The sequence below is a fragment of the Perna viridis genome, chromosome 1, assembly GCF_037379345.1.
Source record: "Perna viridis isolate PV_CMFRI_1.1 ecotype Kerala chromosome 1, ASM3737934v1, whole genome shotgun sequence".
Classification (NCBI taxonomy): domain Eukaryota; kingdom Metazoa; phylum Mollusca; class Bivalvia; order Mytilida; family Mytilidae; genus Perna; species Perna viridis.
This window is the reverse complement of record NC_142445.1, coordinates 48291440-48313782: the sequence shown is the minus strand read 5'-3', so window position 1 is coordinate 48313782 and position 22343 is coordinate 48291440. Positions and strand designations below refer to the sequence as shown.

At 32.2% G+C, this 22343-nt stretch overlaps 1 protein-coding gene across 22 annotated transcripts in view; it reads left to right on the top strand.

The window, feature by feature from the left end:
• LOC148629107 (interleukin-6 receptor subunit beta-like) overlaps positions 1-22343 on the top strand; it is a 68005-nt gene that overhangs the window by 33781 nt on the left and 11881 nt on the right. For 17 of the 22 annotated variants that reach the window (XM_088544020.1, XM_088544001.1, XM_088543872.1 and 14 more), the window contains 7 exons: positions 4903-5047; positions 8468-8637; positions 10028-10173; positions 13590-13646; positions 16541-16694; positions 18512-18588; positions 19554-19794. In XM_088544020.1, coding sequence (XP_088400146.1) covers positions 4935-5047; positions 8468-8637; positions 10028-10173; positions 13590-13646; positions 16541-16694; positions 18512-18588; positions 19554-19794 — 958 coding nt within the window. In that variant the 5' untranslated portion in view covers positions 4903-4934. Of the gene's footprint in view, positions 1-4902; positions 5048-8467; positions 8638-10027; positions 10174-11533; positions 11561-13589; positions 13647-16540; positions 16695-18511; positions 18589-19553; positions 19795-22343 lie in introns of all 22 variants that reach the window. The other 5 variants (XM_088543977.1, XM_088544010.1, XM_088543982.1 and 2 more) reach the window with 2 other exon arrangements.

Genomic DNA, 22343 nt, shown 5'->3' with positions numbered 1-22343 from the left:
AACCATACAGGAGTTATATTCCTTGAAATATCATACTTAAGTTTTTAAAATTTATATTTTAAGAACCGGAAGTTGTAGAAACATGGGACCTTCATCAATGATCTTTGGTCTATGTGACCTTTCATTTGCATCCATGGCCAAATGTCATAAAGTGCTAGAAAGCTTTCTCACTGCAAACTACAGACCTTGATGTTAAGAAAACGATAAGAGTTAAGTGCATATATACAGTGTATGAAATGACCTTCTTGATAAGCCCTTCATTTTGAGACCAAGACCGTCTGTTCAAAAGTTATGACAATTTAAATGTTTTGCAGAATCCAGTTTGTGACCTGGACATAAATGTATGACTTTGACCTTGTTAGTTTTATCAAGGTAAATTAATCCTAAAATGTATGGTAGTAGTCTCATGTCTCTACAACTTCCGGTTCTGGAGTTTGTTATTGCATCATATTTAAATAGTTATTTGGCTCAAAATGAGTTCTGCAATTGCCCAAATTGTTTTGCAAATTCATTGCATATGTTCTGTAGATTATCATACAGTTTTCAGATTTGAGATATCTTGTCTCATTTTGGATCTATTGAAATTTTAGTTTTTCAGGGTATATATTTTAAAATCCACAATAGACACACAAAGGAGCAGTACACAGAATGTAAGATCAGCACAAGTACAACTGTTTGACACAATACCAAGGACCAATATAAAAAAACAAAGATACTACAACAACTTAAAATTTACATATTTTCCAATGGTTTTATTTATTTCATCAATACCTATTTATAGATTTGATATTTCATCATTTTTTCAACTTTGTTGAAGGGGGTCATGTGATATATCATTTTGAAGGTCTAAATGAGCTCATTTCAAAAATCAGAGTTTCAACCATGATAAGTCATACATGTTCGAAAAGTAGGGTCATTAAGTGCAAAAAATTAAAGTTCTTAGAAGGTAATGTTGTTACATTGTTGTCATATCAAATGAAAGGTCTGAGTTTGATAAGGTCAATGAGTGCAAGACTTAAGTTTTTTATATAGTTAGATTGTCACATATCAAATTAAAGGTCATAATGTGTACATCTTAAATATCAATTTTTTGATACAGAAAAAGAAGCCAGTTAGGGTTAATAAGTGCAAAATGCTAAAGATCAACGAAAGTAGGGTTGTTGTTGATCTAATGAAACTGCGTCAAGTTTCCGTTACAAAAGTAATGTTGGAAACATTGACAATTGCATTTGACTAGGTTACCAACTGCAAAAAACAACAAACTTTTGCAGAAGGTAGCATGTTATGTATCAAATTGTGTTTACATGTATATTTAAAAGAGATAGTTTTCAAGGGAAAGACCTTTCAATTGTTTAACAAATAATTGACATACTAGTTTTAATGGTATTTATTAATTCATGTAACTGTTTTCTCATATGTTGTCAATGGACAGTTATATCATGTTATTATACCTATTGTCTAAGTATTTCCCATTCAGCCAAAATATATAATTGACTTGTGACGTATTTGAAGAGCCTAATTATAGTATAAACTTGTGAATACTTTTCTATACACAAAATAATGGGAAAGTTGGCCCAAGTCCTATAACAGGGATGTCCCTAACAATTCAACAATAGTTACAGTGGCGGCCTTAGTTATAGAAGGGAAATAAATAAAATTTTCAATTGCCTGTTGAGTTGCTGTTGTAATTTTGTCAAAACCAACCCTCAATTGTACAGTCAACCATTAAATAACTTATTTGTCAAAAAGAAGGGTGTGAATTTTCTAAGGGTCTTTGATATGTATAGAAATAAATAAATTTGAAGGCATCAACAATAAAATATTTTGATGATTTATTTTATTACTCTTGGTTTATTGACTTGTCAATCAGGTTATTTAGTTTATAGGTCATTTGTGAGGGTGGTTTATTGAACATTGAATTTTAAGAGAGTTCTATAAATGTAGGTCAAATCTGCCTCACCTTGATGAGATTATTCTCTAATCTGAAGTTTGTCATTCATTCAACTTTTTTATTCAATGTTTAATTTAATATATAAGCTTAGCAGAATGGTGGAAAAAATGTTACAAATATTTATGATTATGATATTTTTGTTATTATACAATTGAAAGTAAATGTAGCATGCAATCATATTACTGAGATAACAGTAAATAACATTTAATCCTTTACATATTTAAAAATAACCTTAATTTCTTGTATAAAATGAAATGATGAAAGTGTTGTTTGACTATACTGGTAGCTCTTCTATAGCTTGATATAATACAAAAATTCACTTTTCTTGGCTGTTTTTCACAACCATGGAATAAATCAGTTTTTGTTTGAAAATTATTGATTTGTTATTTGACTTAGTTTTAACAGTTCATTAAAGGGTTTAACAATTTTGGTACTGTAAACCAACTAATATTCGCATTAGTAAACTTTCACGACTATCTTGTTAAATAAAATACAAATAAAAATGAGTTATCTTTGTCTTGTCATGTGTTCCTTTGGATATCCCTCTCATATGACAGGGAACCGCCATTTATTGTATAGTTAACGTTAAATACTTTTCTTGTCAACTGCGTATTGATATTTATGGATGAATGATTTTAATGCTACAAAACATTATCTTATTGTGTACTAAAAATAAATATTTTATATACCTATCTTACATTTTTTTAGGTATTAAGACGAAAATTAAAATCAAAGAAAGATAACTGTATTTGATCAACCAGAAGTTGAAAATTCGATGGAAAAATTGTACACAAGACACCCAACCTGATCAATCCAATTTCCCCGACTTGTTTGCGGATATAAACTTTCACGTTTTTCACAGGCTCTCGAAAACCGCGAAAGTTTATATCATGCAAAAATTTCTTGGTTTACAGTAATTAAGGAAGTAGACTTAAAGTAAGGGACATAACTCATGAAGTTAATGACATATTCAATTTCACCAAACCTCTCAAGCTTTTGTTTGAAGTAGATTAAAATGAATCCAAGTTAATTAGATGCTTACATAAGATTGATGTAAAATGCTGAATACAAACCTTCCAATGATTTTTAAGAGTTGTGTCCCTTACTCTAGGTCTACCTTCTTAAGTGTTATTTCCCTTGAATTTAATTTTAATGGAGTAATTTAGTGTTTCTGGAGCCAGTTTGTAATGGTTACATAACTCAAGTGTAATCCATTATGACATTATAATGCAGTCAATGCACTGGAACCAGTATATAAATTTGAAAAATATATACAGATGCAAATAATTTGATGCACAGATGCTGTATGTATTGTCCATCCTTCTGTTTGTAATTCCTTCCCTCCATTACACATGGGTACCCATCTTTAGTCTTTTACTTCTCTTATACCACTGAATGGAATTTAATGAAACTTTCACAGAATCTTTACTATATATTCTCATTGTGTACCTTTTGTTTGATATTTTGATCCGAGTTTACTTGGGGGTTTCTTGTATGAATTAGGGGACATAGGTGGACCTATCTCTTATTAGCTCACCTGGCCGAAGGCCATGTGAGCTATTGCCATCACTTAGCGTCCATCGTCGTCGTCATTAACAATTTTTCAAAACTTTTCTCCTCTGACACCACTTGACCAAATGGAACCAAACTTGGTATGAATGTTCCATGGGGTATCCTGCATAAAACTGGTGTGTGGATTTCTGATCCATTGAAAACATGACCGCCATTACTAAAAATAGAACATTGGGATTCAACAGTAGTTTTTTGCATATATCTCCTAAACCGTTAGGTTTAGCTTAATTCTGTTGTGGGGGAAAAAGTGTTCAGCATGACAAGTTCTATCTGTGGTCAAATTGTGGTGTTAATCCATTAAGCTATGTTAGAGTTATTGCCCTTTTTCAACGATTTTTGCTATTTTGAATGTTTTTCTTCAAAAAATCTTCTCCTCTGACACTACTTGACCAATTGAAACCAAATTTGGTATGAATGTTCCTTAGGATATCCTGCATAGAAATGATATGGGGATTTTTGATCCATCAAAACACATTGCTGTTGTTACTAAAAATAGAACATAGGGGTCATACAATAGTTTTTCACATATTTCTCCAAAACCGTTAGGCTTAGCAAAATTCCTTCAATTGAAATGATCCATATTATTAGGACTACAAAAGTCCTCAGACATAAAAGTTGTCAGATGACTCCTTGTAAGAGTTATTGCCCTTGAAAGGGGAAAAATGACCTTTTTTTAAACAGTTTTCAGTCAGTATCTTGAAAACTATGATAGATTAAAAGAAATTTTCAATTGTTGAGAAGATCTTATGATAAGTCCTACCAAAGACTTCTTGAGTCAAAATTGTTGGACAACTTCTTCTTAAATTTAGTGCCTTTGAAAGGCAAAATTCAACTAGGTGAGCGATTCAGGCTCCTGGGAGCCTCTTGTTTACTACTCCTCTTACATCACTTAATGGAAATTAATGAAACTTTCACAGAATTTTTATTACACCTTCCAATTGTGCAGCTCCTTTTTTCAGGTTTTGATCAAAATCAATTTGAAGGTCATCAAATGGGGTAGCGGAGGGTATCAAGTTAGTGGGTATTGCTCACAGTTTTTCTAGTTTGTCCTTCTTGAAGGATTGCAGTCACCTTATAGGTTCATTAATCTGGCCATCTATCTTTGTTTGTCAATTCACACTTTTGTAACAGAGTTCTCAGTAGCTATGAGAGAAAACTGTTTTTTTTTAATGAATAATTATACACTACATTTGCATGTTAGATTGTACTCCATTTTCAGGCTTTTTTTAATCTTTTAATTTCTTCCTTTGGTTGGGTTCAATCTCAAATACTGACTGCCAAAATATGAATGAACTTCTAGTACTTTAGGTTATTCTCTTTCATTTATTTTAGCATAAAAATGGTATCTAAATTAACTAAGTATTTCATGATATTTTCAGATGCTCCATCCTTAGTTGAGAATTTTACATGTATGGTTGATAATTGGAGGGACATGACATGTACCTTTGATATGGGTGTCATATACAGACAGTGGAATGAAACAGCCTTTAATGCAGTTAATATATCTGTCAAATATGGTATAAAGTATGTATTCACACTTAAAGCTGTCTCAATCTTCTCTATTCGTCTCATTATTAGCTCACCTGGCCTTAGGCCATGTGAGCTATTGCCGTCACTTGGTGTCCATCGTTGTTAGTCGTCATCGTTAACAATTTTTTCAGAAACTCTTCTCCTCTGAAACTACTTGACCAATTAAAACCAAACAAGGTATGAATGTTTTTGGGGTATCCTGCATAGAACTGATGAGGGGATTTTTGATTCATAGAAAAACATGGCCACCGTTACTAAAAATGGAACATAGGGAAGGACAGTAGTTTTTCGCATATATCTTCTAAACCGTTAGGTTTAGCTAATTCTGAAATTAATAAAAGTGTTCAGCATGATGAGATCTATCTGTGGTCAAACTTTTATTTTAATCTGTTAAGCCATGTTGGAGTTATTGCCCTTTTTCGACGTTTTTTTGCTATTTTGAATGTTATTTCTTTCAAAAATCTCCTCTGACACTACTTGACTAATTGAAACTAAACTTGGTATGAATGTTTCTTGGGGTATCCTGCATAAGACTGATTTGGGGATTTTTGATTCGTCGAAAAATATGGCTGCCATTACTAAAAATAGAACATTGGGGTCAGACCGTAGTTTTCCACATATGTCTCCTAAAGCATTAGGTTTAGCTGAATTATGACAAGGGAAATGTGTTAGCATGATGAGATCTATCTCTGGGCTAATTTTGGTTTTAATCCGTTAAGCCATGTTGGAGTTACTGCCCTTTTTCAATGATTTTTGCCAATTTTAATGTTATTTCTTTCAAAAATCTTCTTCTCTGACACTATTTTACCAATTGAAACAAAACATGTTATGAAATGTTCCTTGGGGTATTGTGCATAGAACTGATGTGGGGATTGTTGATCAGTGGAAAAATATGGCCACCGTTACTAAGAATAGAACATAAGGGTCAGACAGTAGTTTTTCCCATATATCCCCAAAACCATTAGGCTTAGCCAAATTCTGACACGGTGTTAAAAAATCTTCTCCTCTGTCCCTACTTGACCAATTGGAATCAAACTTAGTATGAATGTTTCTTAAAGTATCTTGCACAAAAGTTGTTTAGATTTTTGATCTATCAAAAAAACATGGCAGCCGTTACTAAAAATAGAACATAGGGGTCATACTGTAGTTTTTCACGTATATCTCCAAAACCATTAGGTTTAGCAAAATTATTTTGATACCTGAAATGACCCGTATTATAAGGCCTTCAAAAATCTTCAGGGATCAAAGTTGTCAGGTGATTCCTTGTAAGAGTTATTGCTCTTGAAAGATGAATTTTCACAGTTTTCAGCCAATATCTTGAAAACTATAATAGATAGAAACTTCTATCGCAGAAATGATCCTTATGATAGTCCTCCCAAAGTTTTCTTGACTCAAAATTGTTGGACAACTCCATGTTAAATTTTTTGCCCTTGAATGGCAAACTAACATGGTGAGCGATTCAGGCTCCTGAAGCCTCTTGTTAATGTTTTTTTTTTTTTTTAATCTTCTCCTCTGACACTACATGACCAATTGGAACCAAATTTGGTATGAATGTTCCTTGGGGTATCCTGCATAGAACTGATGTGAGGATTTTTGATCCATTGAAAAACATGTCTGCTGTTATTAAAAATAGAACAATTGGGTCAGACAGTAGTTTTTTGCATATATCTCCAAAACTGTTAGGTTTAGCTAAATTCTGAGACGGTTAAAGTATTCAGCATGATGAGATCTATCTGCGGTCGAATTTTCATTTTAATCTATTAAGCCATGTTGGAGTTATTGCCCTTTTTCGAAATTTTTTGCTCTTTTTAATGTTATTTCTCTCAAAAATCTTCTCCTCTAACACTATTTTACCAATAGAAGCTTTCATTTGCTGAAATGATCCTTATGATAAGTCCTATCAAAGTTTTCTTGAGTCGAAATTGTTGGACAACTTCTTGTTTAATTTATTGAAAGGCAAAATTCAACCAGGTGAACGATTCAGGCTCCTGGGAGCCTCTTGTTAGATAGAAGTTTAAATTGGTAAGGAGTCCACAGGTCAGAGGCATAATTTTACTAATTCACTTTCAACAGTGGAAGGTACTGGACTTTTTCCAAGTTTTAAGTAAATAGTTCACTTGGAGAAAAACCTACAGTCCTCAATCAATTGTCATTGGAAAGTGTAAAAGGTTTTTGACCTACGTTAATGAAATTCATGGTGACCATGCTGTGGTTGTCTTAATCCTCTGACATTTGTTTTGACATAAGTGCATGTGTATAGATTTCAGTGAAATTGTGCCATGGGTGCTATATCACAAAAGGAAGACTTAGATTGATTTTGGGAATGTAGCTTGAACCAAAAAAGGAGCCACATTGATTATAGTCAAATTCATATCCTGTGTCAAATAAATAGTGGCAATCAAAATTCTATGCTACATCTAGTTTGAATGGCGTGAAGGGTTTTGACCTCTTCTGTTTCTCCTCTATCATGCTGCACCCTGTGAAGAATTTTATTCTTATTGGGGTTGATGTTTTTAACTAATGATATTGTATCAAACTTGCATACTGTTATGATATTGGGTACTTCTCTGTATAAGAATCAGGCAAAATGTGTATAAGATGTGGCATATGAAGAAAAAAATACAGCCACCTTATCCAAGTATTTTTACCTCTTAACCTTTAAGATATTAATAGGTTAAATTTAGTAGAAATGTACTATGAAAAATTGCAGGAAAATTTTCATGCACATTTTCCCTATATAAGCAGTCAAAAAGTATCTAAGTTACAGAATTTTAAATTTCTTTTTAGTTGTTTTCTAGATGGATTAAATATGTTTGAGGCAAATAAGACCAAATTGAGAAAAATGATGTGCCACTCATTGCTTGATTCTTACACAGAATGGTATTTGAGCTTGCTAGTTTGTGACATTAGCACTACTGTTACTGTTTTTAAAGTAAAGCACTGTCTCACTGTCTTACATTGAACAAATCTCTAAACATCCAGTACAGTTAATATTGTTGAATTAAAACCAATTTTTGTACCCCACAAACAAAGCTTAGGGGTTGGGTATATAGAAATTACCCTGTTTGTCTTTCTATCCACATACCTCCTAAGCCATTTGATAAAATTTTAGGAAGATAGGTACACCGTATGGTAGTCTGATGATTTAATTCTAAAACACATATTTGTTTTGGTTCAGCTGAGTAAGGACAACATTTAATTCTTACCTGAAAGAGTCTAAGATTACATACAAATGCATTTTTTGTACCAAAACAAGAATTCTAGTAAAAGAGTCTTTTGATCTGAATCAACTAATGCTCACATAGGTTGATTGGAGTGTTATGATTAAGACAAAAGCACCACAATACCTGTTATGATTTGAGCACAGGAGCACCATAATCATGTTGACATTATTTTCAATTTTTTTATTACCAGGGGAATGCTTGAGGCTGTGGGTGAAATGCAAATCAAACATAGTGGGCAGTACCTAAAACTCTATATTCCAGATGTCTTTCTGATGCAGTATGAGATTAGAATCAATATTTCTAATGTTGCAAGGCATGTTTATAAAGAAAGTTGTTTCAGTTTTGATATCAAGGATTTTGGTAAGCTTTTTTACTCATATTTTTTTTACATTTTCTTTGACTATTTTTTCAGATCAGTTATGAACATAAAAAACAGGAAACTGTTCAAAAATTAATAATGTAGCATTAATAAAAAAAAAAAAAAAATCCAGGATTTCTGCACTGCAGTAATACATTATGAATTACTGTAGGCTGTGAAATTTTTGCAGCAATTTTTTTTTTGCTATTTCGTGGTAAGTTTTTACATGAAAATGAAACTGTCGTGAATATTTTTTTTTTATAAAGAACAGTTTACTATAATTTGGGAGAATATTGTGAATATAAAACTGCATGAAAGTAGATTGATCACAGAAATATCCTGAAAAAAGACAGCATGAAAATTTACGATTTACAGTACACTACTCTGTTGATTAAGTTTTTAAACATATTGTCTTGATTAACAACAGAAATTATTAGTATCATGGTAATGGTGTCTGTCGTCCGCCGTCATCATCATCCGTTAACAATTTTTCAAAAATCTTCTCCTCTGAAACTGCTGAGAGGAATATTATGAAACTTTGCACAGATGTTCCTTAGGGTATCTTGCACAAAATTTTTGTTTAGATTTTTGATCCATCAAAAAACATGGCTGCCATTACTAAAAATAGAACATAGGGGTCAGACTTTAGTTTTTCACATATATCTCCAAAACCATTAGGTTAAGCCAAATTCTGTTTGGGTAAAAGTGTTCAGCATAATGAGATCTATCTTTGGTCAAATTTTCATTTTAATCTGTCTAGCCATTTATGAGTTATTGCCCTTTTTCAATGTTTTTTTTGCTATTTTGAATGTTATTTCTTTCAAAAATCTTCTCCTCTAACCCTACTTGACCTATTGGAATCAAACTTAGTATGAATGTTTCTTGAGGTATCTTGCACAAAAGTTTTGTTTAGATTTTTGATCCTTCAAAAAATATGGCAGCTGTTACTAAAAATAGAACATAGGAGTCAGACTAGTTTTCCACATATGTCTCCAAAACCATTAGGTTTAGCCAGATTTAGAGATCTATCTGTGGTCAAATTTTCATTTTTATCTTGGGTCAAAATTATTAGTAAGCTTCTTGTTAAATTTATTGCCATTCAAAGACAAAATTTAACAAGGTGAGCGATTCAGGCTCCTGGGAGCCTCTTGCTTTTTTTGCCATCCTCTCAAACTACCAAATACAATTTCAGGAAACTTGATATGTAGTTAGTAAAATATATGAAGATGTGCACATTAGCATGAAATTTTCCTGCCTTAAATTTTATTGGATTTGTGTTCCACAGAAATGAGCTTTCTTAAATGCATTACTTAGGCAGGCTCCTTCTTCTTTGTGAAGATTTGGGATACATTTGCATGCTAACTTAAGTCATTTATTTTCTTTATCAAACAGTAAAACCAGCGAAGATTTCTAGCTTAGAGATATCACAAAATGCTACTGCCTTCAGCTTAAAGTGGACACATTCTAATTTGCAAATGCCAAAAAGGTTCAGGGTTTGTTATACCCCAGAATGGGATCCGTCAACCCACACTTGTCAGGTTAGTGTACTATATCTACGTTGCATCCCTTTTGAATTCTCTGTAGGATTCTTACTGCATTAAAGATTTTCAGATTTGATTATACTTGCCACAAACACATTTTTGAGGTTATGTGGAATTATCTTGTCTGTCTGTTCTTGTCCACAAATCTCCTCCTTAAGTGTTCAACAGATTTTGGTGAAATTTTATTGGAATTATAGGCATCATATAAAGATAAGCATGAAGGAAGATAATCATTGTCTTATACTTACAAGGCTAGATAATCCAACGAAAGAATCTCATTATTACATTTTCTTCTTATATGGATTTCAATAAAAGTTTATAGGCAGATTAGGCTACACATGTTTATGTGCATGAAGTAATACGGAATTATGTCAGTTTTGAAGCTGAGACAGGAAAAATAACAGCAAGCCTGACAGGGCCTGATGTGATGTACTGTCGAGGTTTCATGTTGATGTTATTTCTATTGATCAGTGATGCCACAGTCAGTGTTACATAACCCTGTCATTGGACATCACTGATATTTTTTAGTATCATGGCAGTACCCTGAGATAAGATTTATAAGGCAATAGGAACAATTGAAAACTGACAAAGTTGCCAAAAAATAATAACAATGTGTTTTCCTGTATTTACAAAGGGAGGTATTAGAACTTAAAAGGGTTTTACATGTGTAAGTCTCATAAGTGCAACATCTTCTACACTGTTGATGAATTTTTTCTAAAATTTCATAGGAAGGCTGGGCATCGTATCGTGTGTGAAGGATAATATCTAAGGTCAGGTCACTGCAATGAGAGATTATGAAAATTAAGGGTTTAAGAAGATGTAAGTTCACTTGAGATTTGGATATTGTAATTTTCAAGATTTCTCAGCTATGAATGATTTTACATAATAACAGTAGTTAATTTGTTCAGCAGTATTATTATGTCTGTCGTACATTGTTTTATATTTCAAAATATTATAGTTAATTTTGAATTTGATGTTTGAAAAGATTCATGAAGAGTAGAATTCTTTCTAAAAAATCTTGTAAAAATAATGTACAAAATATAATATTTTACTCATTCTGCAGTACCAATCAATTTTGGACTGCTACTCCTCTGATTTGACACAAGGGTATTTATTCTCTTTACCATTCATAATCAATGTATTGGCAAGATTTCTATTTGTTGGGGATTTTCAATACATCCTAATAACATATTCCTTACAAAAGAAAAATAATTTCATGCACTGAATTATACAAATATTATAAACCATATTCTTCAGTTTGTTATTTTTAGAACTTGGATTTGCACTGTAATGAATTTAGTGTCTTTTCTATATCTATATTTATGATAGATTAATGTCACTGTGCCTTCATTTTTAGACATTAAATCAAACGGAGCTGTTTTCGGTAGGGCACAATTGTCTTTCATAGCGACATTTCTGTCTTGTTTTAGTTATGTATTTCCCTCATTTTTTTGTTCCAATTTATTATGTGTTATTTAGCATTTGCAAGAACTTGTGAAAGGTTCCCACCTTATGTTCACAGAATATTATAAGCTCACCTGGCCAAAGGCCATGTGAGCTATTGCTATCACTTGGTGTCCTTCGTCGTCGTCATCCGTTGTCATTGTCATTGTTATTGTTGTCGTTAACAATTTTTCAAAACTCTTCTCTTCTGACACTACTTGACCAATTTGAACCAAACTTGGTATGAATGTTTTTTGGGGTATCTTGCATTGAACGAACGTGCGGATGTTCGATCAGTTGAAAAACATGGCCGCCCTTACTAAAAATAAAACAAAAGGGTCAGACAGTAGTTTTTCGCATATATACTGAAAATCCACATTTTTACCTGTTCTGCTAACTGACAGCATGGAGGCAAATTACTCACACATGTAAACAATATTCATACACTTTTGTAGTTAATTACATATATGATTTTAAAGTACACATTCTCAGCTTTATTTTGACTACTTTTAATCATAATACACACAAATAATGCACTTACAATGCATATGTCTAGGTTCAGTGTGTTTTTGGTACTACATAGGGGGGTGGCCATTTGACCCGGAAGTGGTTAGTGAGACCTAAGCCATGTGGGAGTTACTGCCCTTTTTTAACATTTTTTGCTATTTTATATGTTATTTCTTTGAAAAATCTTCTCCTCTGACACTACATGATCAGTTTGAACAAAACTTGATAAGAATGTTCCTTGGGGTATCGTGTATAGAACTGTTTTGGGGATTTTTTATCTGTCGAAAAACATGGCCGCCATTACTAAAAATAGAACATAGGGGTCAGACCCTAGTTTTTTGCATATATCTCCAAAACCTTTAGGTTTAGCTAAATTCTGACATGGTAAAAGTGTACACATGATCAGATCTATCTGTGGACAAATTTTAATTTTAATCCGTTAAGCCATGTTGGAGTTACTGCCCTTTTTCAACATTTTTCGCTATTTTTTATGTTATTTCATTCAAAAATCTTCTCCTCTGACACTACTTGACCAATTTGAACCAAACTTGGTACGAATGTTCCTTAGGATATGCTGCATAGAACTGATATGGGGATTTTTGATCTGTCGAAAAACGTGGCTGCCATTACTAAAAATAGAACATAGAGGTCAGACAGTAGTTTTTCGCATGTATCTCCAAAATCGTTAGGTTTAGACAGTTTTTTTTTAGTTTTTTTTTTACAATTTTCAGTTAATATCTTGAAAACTATGATAGAAATCCTTCTTAAATTTACTGCCCTTGTAAGACAAAATTCAACCAGGTGAGCAATTCAGGCTCCTGGGAGCCTCTTGTTATATTGTCTTTGTTGCTTTTCCCACCTTGTTTTAATTTGCTATTTATCTTTCCTGTGTTTGGTAAAGTGGATGTCTTATTATTACATGTACAGGGTTATATATTTTTTTGCATGCAAAGAACATATCTTGAATAAGGAGTTAGTGTAATATGTGTATGTAAGTTATCTTAAATACAATTTGGTATTTATTTCAATACATTATTAAAGAAATAATTCATGGAGGGGGTAGATTTGTACTCATTTTAACATGGGTACAGAATTTATATTTGATTATTTAAAACAGAGCAAAAGCAAGGTGTAAAATGAGAATATAAATGCCAAACTTATGTTACATTCACTGTTACACATGTAGATGTATTTGATTTCATGTGCACTTATACTTATATGAAAGTTTCATGTACGAAGGTTTTATCATACCTATTTTTTTTCAGTACCATTCCATATAGTATTAACAATTTGGTAGCACATGATATTACATTTTGTAATTGATTCCTTAGTACAAATACCTGTATGGTCTGGAATACAAAAAAATATACTTCAGTGTAGTGATCTTTTTCTTGCATTTGCTTCATCAAATTTTATCATAGTTTTATTTGAAGCATCTAAACTTAAATTTTTCCATTTTTCAGAGTTTTTCCATGGAACCTCTCACTTTGATTGAACAATTTAATCATACATTAAATTCAGTAAGACTGGTATAGCATTCATTAACTGTGTTAAATTAGTCAAATAATTAACATGTATTCAATGAAATTAACTTTGTTTTTTTTTTATGTTTATGTGATGTTTAACATGAAAGTCTTGAAAATGATCAACACAAGTTTCATGTGTAATGTGTTTGCATGTGCGCTGCTGTCTTAAAATATTAATGAAGTTTTGCTAAGTTAACTTTTCTCCAATACTATGCTATAAATTGATGCATTGTGCCTAAATGTTCTTCCATCCTTCATTCACTCTCATCAATGTATAGTTTACTCCTGTCTTTAAGACCAGGATGTACTACCATATTATTCTATATTGTATGTCCATGAAACTTGGGTCAAGTGAACTTAATTGTTAGATTTTTATCCAACCTTCACAAAAAGGTATGAGGCGGGTGGGATGATTTTATTTTTTATTCTTTATTTCTTACCAGCTATTTGCTAGCCTAATTTTAGCTATTTTAAGTATAAATTTGTTCTAACCCTTTCAAATCGGCATTATGAAACTTTCAAGGAAGGATTTTTACATCAGATGAATTGTTGGCTAGTCCAATTAGTATCCCCAAATATACAGATTTTTATAAACTTCTGGTATGATGTGATGGCGCATTCTTCTTTCATAGCCAACATGACTCAATGGTGCAGCAACTCTTTTGCAGCAGTCATGTTTTGTTGTAACTAATATATTTTCTTATTCATGCACTGGCAATTTTTGAATTTTCTTTTGTTGTTGTGTAATAAAATTTGAACAATGTTATAAAACATGATTGTCTGCTTTTATGATAATCCATTAAAAAATTTACAAAATATTATTAAAAAAATTATTGTCTTGCTGTGAGTTGATAAAAAATTCATAACCTAACTATTGCTGTGAAAGTAAGAAAAAATGGAGTTATATTTGGAGACATTGTCTCTATTCTTAATGATAAAGTTATTTGGTGAAGGTGTAAAGGGGGGGGGGCTTATTATAGGGAAATACTCTGTCTGTATGACTGTCTGTCCGTCTGTCTGTCCATATTTCTTCCTCTTCCAAGCTCCAAGCACAACTCCTCTTAAACCGTTCAGTTGATTTTGATGAATGTTTATTGAAAGGATGGGCATTATATCATATGTACATGTGAAGGAATAGAAATACTATTGGAGCACTCAAAAGGGAGATAATTGTACTTGAGGGTTTTACAGGTTAAAACCTCTAAAGCCAAACATCTCTTAAGCTGCTCAAGGGATTTTGATTGAATTTATGCATAAAGGATTGTAAATACTGTCAGAGGACATCAAGGGGAAATCATCCAACTGGAGGGGTTTACATGTTAAAATTTTCATGTTAAAACATCATATGTGCTTTTCCTAAATCTTTCAAGGGATTTTGAAGAAATTTATTAGGAAGTTTGAGCATCACATGTTGATGTACATGAAGGAATATAATTACTGTTGGAGGACTTGTAAAGGAGATAAATAAACTTATGGGTAATACATTGAACTTCATTTGAATGAGGTATTCTCTTTATGAGCTTGCTCACAGTATTTCTAGTTTTAAATGTTGTATTCATATCCTGAATATGAGATATGAACTAAGATATAGTATTGGTCTTGAATAATTTTCCCAATGTGTTGATTCATTTTATTACTTCATTTATTCAGAATTGCTGCTTGTATTCTTAAAACAGGGTACTAGTTTTATGGTGAAGAAAATCCCACTAAACAAACGATTCTTTTTCAATCTACATATGCTATTATTTTCACGTAAAAGTTGACTTTTACATATTCAGATCTGTACTTTTGAGAAAATCATACATTTATCTCCCACTGAAATCAACCATATCGAACAAAATCAAGAACGATAACTCTTGCAAAGTGCTTATTTCATGTACAATCTATATAAATTTTATCTCAAAAGCGCAACACCCAAATGAAAATCTAAGACTGGTAATGTGGTCTGTAACTGATTCTTAATCAGAAATAAAAGTGAATTCGGTGGATTTTTGACATGCATGAATCACCTTCTGTCTAATTTTTATAAAGACTGCTACTTAAAATAGGGAATAGAAATTCTTAGAAAAACAAAAGAGAGTTCATAGGTGAAGGAAATTCCTTTGATGATGACAGCCAAATATAATCCTTGTATAAAGAAGTTGCACAAAACTGTACTAAAATATTGGCACCTTATTGGCGATGATATGGTTTGCAGAAAAATATTTTAAAAAAGTCAATGATAGCTTATAAAAGGCACAAGAATTTAGCAGATGTACTAACATCAACAAAACTAAAAGAATGAGTTTTTATAACATATAGGACAATCCCTGATTATAGTGGGCGTATATGCACATTGAATTAATTGATGTGAAAGACTTAAATAATAGCATTCATAACTTACCAGGAAACACTAGATTAGTATAGGATTGATGCAGACAATAAATTATGATAAAGATACCTAATAGATTTTAAGGTATTCAGTACTAATTATTTTGAGGGTGTTCAATGAACAATAAATAATATAGTCAAAACCACTCCAATAACAGGAGAGTTACAGGGAGGTAAAATTGGATGATGTGTTTCATTTCTGCTTGAAGATATGTATTTTTAGCTTGTTTTTTTTTTTATTTTCATTGATTATTGAAATTGCTATCGTTAATGATAAAAGTAATCTTTTTTGGTAATATAATGTAATTGAAAAGTCAATTTACCCTTTTATCTGCAACATTAGAAGCCTTTGTGTCAGAGAACCTAGTTTTTATTTGTATATATACTATGCTTTATTGAAGAATCTGTATAATCATCAATCAATGTGTTTTTATGTACACCTGTTATTAAAAGAAGTAACTTATAAATGTATATGTATATGTACATACTCTATTAATATATCTTTTCATTCATTGTAGTTGGGCAGAAAGAATGAATATTCAGTAGTATTGACAAAGCTTTGGCCATATACTACATATAATATTACCATTGAAGTTCGTCCTTTACTGAATGGCAATGAAACAGGATTCTGGAGTGACAAGGAAATTATAACAAGAAAAACAGCAGAAGATGGTTAGTTTCATCAAGATAAGGTTTCCAAAAGATATTTTGTTCAATTTCTCAAAAAGGATTTGAAAACTGATTTGTTACATTTTTTTGGTTTAGTTTTTATTAAATGAACACTTCCTATTAGTTTCCATTGTTTATCATCCTACAGGCGTCCAGTTTTATATGTAACCACAACAAGTTTGCAGTCGTATTGTGTTATGGGGCTGTTGTCATCCTTAATGTCCATCGGCATTTACCAGTAGTTTTTGTGCTGTAATAAAAAATAAGCGGTAGTCAGTTGGTATAGATACAATTTTACAACAGTTCAATAGCACATCACATTTTTTATGTGATTATAGTATGAGGAAGGTAAAACCTTTTAATGCTCCTGAAAAAAACATTAATTAAAAACACCTTAGATTATTTTTTCAGCTCTTATTTGATATATTATACTTATAACCTTCCAATATGGAAAATTTTGTAATGATATATGGTTTTAAATATCCTAAAGCATTGGTCTGAAACATCTATGGGCCAAAATGTCTGCCAGCACTTGTAAGGAATTATGGGTTGTCATCGTATGAAATGTTTTTGGGTCAAATTGTCTGGCATAGATAAACATTATGGTTCTTATAAAGTGCAAAACATCTTGAAATATTTCATTTAGTTTTGTTTCATTGTTTCAATTTGTATCATTCAATTTGTTTTTATTTCGTTTTGATTCATTTTTTCAAGTTGTTTCGTTTCAATTCTTGTTGTTTCATTTTGTTTCGTTACAGTTTCACAATTTTTATGTACTGAAGAATTATGGGTAATATTAAATGATGTAAGTTTTGTAAACATCTGGATCCCACACTGCGGACTATTTTGGCCAACTCTAGAAAGGCTATGATTCGATTTGTATTTAATCATCGAAACTAGTGAATATTTTCCGGGGCGGGTTCGGTTCTCAATCGCATTTACAAAGTATACGCAAATGAAGCTGCCATGTTGCTGTTTGTCAGCTCATGAAAATGAAGGTACAAACCGGATATTGATACTTTTTTTGGGCCATAATTATGCTGAACCAAATTGATATACAACCATTAAGACTCCTTTCGGGAGTGTATAACCAGATGGATATAGTGAATATGTCAAGAGACGACAAACTAAATTGGGGTAAAAAGGGCCAAAAAACCACCACTCGTCTGGTTTTTCAGGCAGTAATTTGAGTAAAAGTGTATGAAACCCTGTGGAATTGTGCTGCAAAAGAAATGTTGTAACAGATTAAAGGAGTTATGGCCCTTAACTTTCTGGAAGTAAGGGTTTAAAGGTAGTCTTAAGTAAGAATATTTTTTCATTTTTTTTTTTTACTGCAAATTTTTATAATTTATTTGACCACTTTCATTCTGGTCAGAATCATGCAAAACATCTAATCACAGTTCAAATAAACTGTATCAAATTTGTGTCTATATTGTCCAAATTGTTTAAGGGTTCTTTCAAACTTTTCCCTGCCACATACTTTATTATGGTTAACTGCTGACAATACATGTGTAAGTAAACTCAAAAACTGAATCATTCATGGGACCTTATCAAACTTTAAAATGATAAGTTGTACCAATTGTGACACATGTATAGTTTGATTAAACATCTAGGTTCTGTTTATCACTTTTAAGTGTTATGCTTTGGAGTGATTTTAGATATTGATGGGACTTTAAATAACCCCAGAAATGGTGAAGTGGGGTTAGGGCAGACATATTGTGTGTTTTTAAGTCAGTAGTTTGTTGATAAATGTATTTCATATCTTGAATCTTATTGTAATTATATGTTCCTTACCTTAAAATGCTTATATTTTCTTGTAGTGCCAGTTGATGTGCCAAAGTTATGGCCTGGGTATTTTGAACAGGCCAAAGAAAACAGTATCAGAATATATTGGCAGGTATGGAAAATATATTGGTTATTCTGATGAATGTTATATTTTAAGTGAGGAACATTGTTTCACAACTAGAAACATTTAAATATGTTTCCAAATTATTATACCCCACGCAACGAAGTTGCAAAGGGTATAATGTTTTGACCTGTCCATCAGCCCATCTTCAGTTTTCCAGATATTTTTTTCGAACGCTTGCAGGTATTGACATGATTTTTGGTATATAAGTTCATCATGATAAGTTATTGGTCAAGTTTATGTTCTGTTCCACTCTAATGATTTTTACCGAAATTACACTCCTTTAACTTAGCAAAATTCACAGAAAAAAAAAAGTTTTCCGGACTTTTTTTCTAAACGCTTACAGATATTGACATTATTTTTGGTATATAAGTTCACCATGATGAATTACAGGTCAAGTTTATCTTCTCTTCCGCTCTAATGATTTTTACTGAAATTACAGCCTTTAACTTAGCAAAATTCACAGAAATAACAGTTTTCCAGACTTTTTTTCTAAACACTTGCAGATATTGACATGATTTGCAGTATATAAATTCAACATGATAAGTTACAGGTCAAGCGTACGTTTTTTTTTCAGCTACGATATTTACTTTGGATTAACTAAAACTCACAGTCTGAAGATTGAAACTACTACTCTGATTAACAGAATTTAATTAAAATTTGGAAAAAAACGCTTGTATTTTTTTTTATTGGGGTCCTTCTTGATGTATTTCTCTTACGAACAAATTTACTTGACTGTCCAACATTACAACGCATGGGGTATGTGAGCGCGCTCACTAAGGTTCTTTAATCTTTGTTGTAATTTTAATAAATTTTTTAGAATTATAGTTGTGTGTCACAATGACTGACCTTTTAAAATGCAGGAGTACAGCAATTGTGGGTGTAATTACATTGAGCAAAATATTAACAATATGGATAAACCATGGCTCCATTCTTTGTGTGTGTATATTTTACAGCCTATAGCTGAGAAAGATCGTTGTGGTATTATTAAGTTCTATAGAATCACACTAATAGATATAGTACCCTATGGTGAACAGGAGAATATTACAGAGATAGAAGACATACCAGCAGAAACTATATCTTATGTATTAACAGTAGATCCAGAGAAGAAGTATAAACTCAAGCTTACCCAGAAGACATCTGTTGGCTATCCAAAAATTGATGATGCTCATATTGTCATATTTCCTAAAAAGCTGAGTAAGTAATTTCTGCAATTTCTATCTGAGCAGTCAAAACACATTGAATGTATCTATATATTTACAAGTGATATCATACTGCCAGCAGTATGTGTTTTATTATACTGAATATCATTAAGTTTGTGTAAAGCACTGACCATTTTTTTTCCTGAGGGGGTTGGGCTTGGATTTGATATCTGATTAGAATTATTTTTCGAGCAAGGGAAAAATTTTTATTTATATTTCAGCAGTAACCAAAATTAATTGTTTTATTGAAAAACCTGCCTTGTTAAGTAACGAAGAAATAAAGAATCATTATTTAAAAAAAAAAAATACACCCAAGCCCATCCCCCCCATCCCCCACACCCCGTCCCTAAAAAGCGAGCACATATTGCTATTAATGGTAAATGTTTACAAATTTGTCTAAATTTTTTCCCATATTAACCACTTGAGAAACTTTCATCAAAGCAAAATGCAACATCTCCACCTATTGAAGCTTTAAAATGTAGTATACTCGAGTATTTCACCCTCCTGAACTTGCTGAATTCATCTTTGTAGACCAATGAAAATTATAGAATTCTAAAGGAGGTATAATATATGATCTTGTTATGACATCACAAACCTTACATTGTTTTGAAATTATCTGGATGTTGCTAGCATTGTGCTTTGGGATTAAAATATAATGTTTTAAAGTTAAGTTGCAATATGAAGACAGTATTACTCCACTGACTTGTCAAAAACTTTGATGAACAGAATGGCTTGAAGGAGTAAAAATGCTTGGTATATCTTCTAATTCTCCAGTAGTTCTAAGCCTCATTAATTCTTTGTCAAGTCCATGAAGTCAGTGCACTGTTACATTGTGTTTACTATTATTTATGTATGTACATGTATGTATGTATGCATTTTTAAGGTATTTACTTGTATAAACTAGTAAAAGATTTTCATATTTCAAAGAAAAATGTATTTGGGCATTTTTTTTTTCATTTTTATAGTCCTGACTGTGCATTATTCTTATTTAAATGGTACATTATAAAAATATGGTTTTAAAGCATTAATAAAACATAACTTCGAACTTCAAAGTTTTAGACTTCTTCAATTAAAAGTTTTAATTATAATTTTACAATTGAAAAATCATTGGTTGATCAGTCACAATGGAAGACAAAAGCATTTTTTTAACATCTTTTGATTCTTTATTGGCTAACCTTCTAATATTAGCCTAAATATGATCAAAACTGCCAATGCAATGCCCATGGTGCACATTTGAAAATAAGATACTGCACAGGATATTAGTGTGCACCATGCCTGATAGAGTTTACTTCTTCATAGACCAAAAAATATAACAGTCATGTCATTTTAATTAAAAAAAAATTAATTGCGAAAAAGATTCAAATATGGCTAGAAAATGCAAGACTAGATTTAACTGTTTTTTAAATTTGACGGAGCCTCATTTAAGTGCATGAAATCTCTACCTTTAGTGTCTGCGATTTCTCTGTTGTGCACTCTCATCAGTGTTCAATTTTTAATATCATTGCATCTGCATTAAAGACCCATCTTTGCATCTGTATTACAGGACCAATCTCTATCTGTATTACAGGACCAATCTTTATATCTGTATTAAGGACCCATCTTTGTATCTGTATTAAGGACCAATCTTTGTATCTATATTACAGGACCAATCTTTGTATCTGTATTACAGGATCAATCTTTGTATCCGTATTACAGGACCAATCTTTGTATCTGTATTACATGACCAATCATTGTAACTGTATTACAGGACCAATCTTTGTATCTGTATTAACCCTTGTGGTGCTGCACATTTCTGAACGAAAGTTTAGATTTCGATATTTTGCAAACTTATGCAAATTATATGCAAATTAGTTGCACAATGGTGCTGATGCTGATTGTCAGATATAAATTAAAGATGGGTAATCATGGGTGGGGTGGATGGGGTGAGGAGATGGTGGGAGGGTGGATGGACCAACGCGTGAAAATGGGTCTGTCACTCGAAAATGGTCATTTTTGTCCAAAGCACATTCATCTTGCAGCCCGAAGACTGCGAAGGCTATTGAAGCCAAATAAAGTGCATTACATTCACGAGTGGGGGTCAGGAGCCCTGATGAGTCATTCGTGTGAAAAATTGAGGATTTTTTCCAATTTTGGGCCTCTGTTTGTCCATAAACCGGAAGTAGTCAATACAAGGGGTTGACATCAAAATAGTGGTGACAGAAATCATTCTTATTTAGTTTCCAGGCGAAATAGAGTACTACAGAAATATTCTGCTCTGGCAAAAGTTCGAGAAATGAACCCTACCCCCCAAAAAATCTCATTTTTTTTAAACAGCAGAAACTCGTGACCTCTTCTTTTAGCTTTCAAGTCATTATTTATTAATAAACACTGTATCAGATAGCCTCATTTTAAAGCACAGTGACACTGCTTGCAGATGGACACTAATTGCGCTTTCCTGAACTCAGATTCACACTGCCAGAACCGATAAAGCGGAACATGGTCCAATCCCGAACAGTTCCGGGTGTAGCTCAACAATGGTTAAGGACCAATCTTTGTATCTGTATT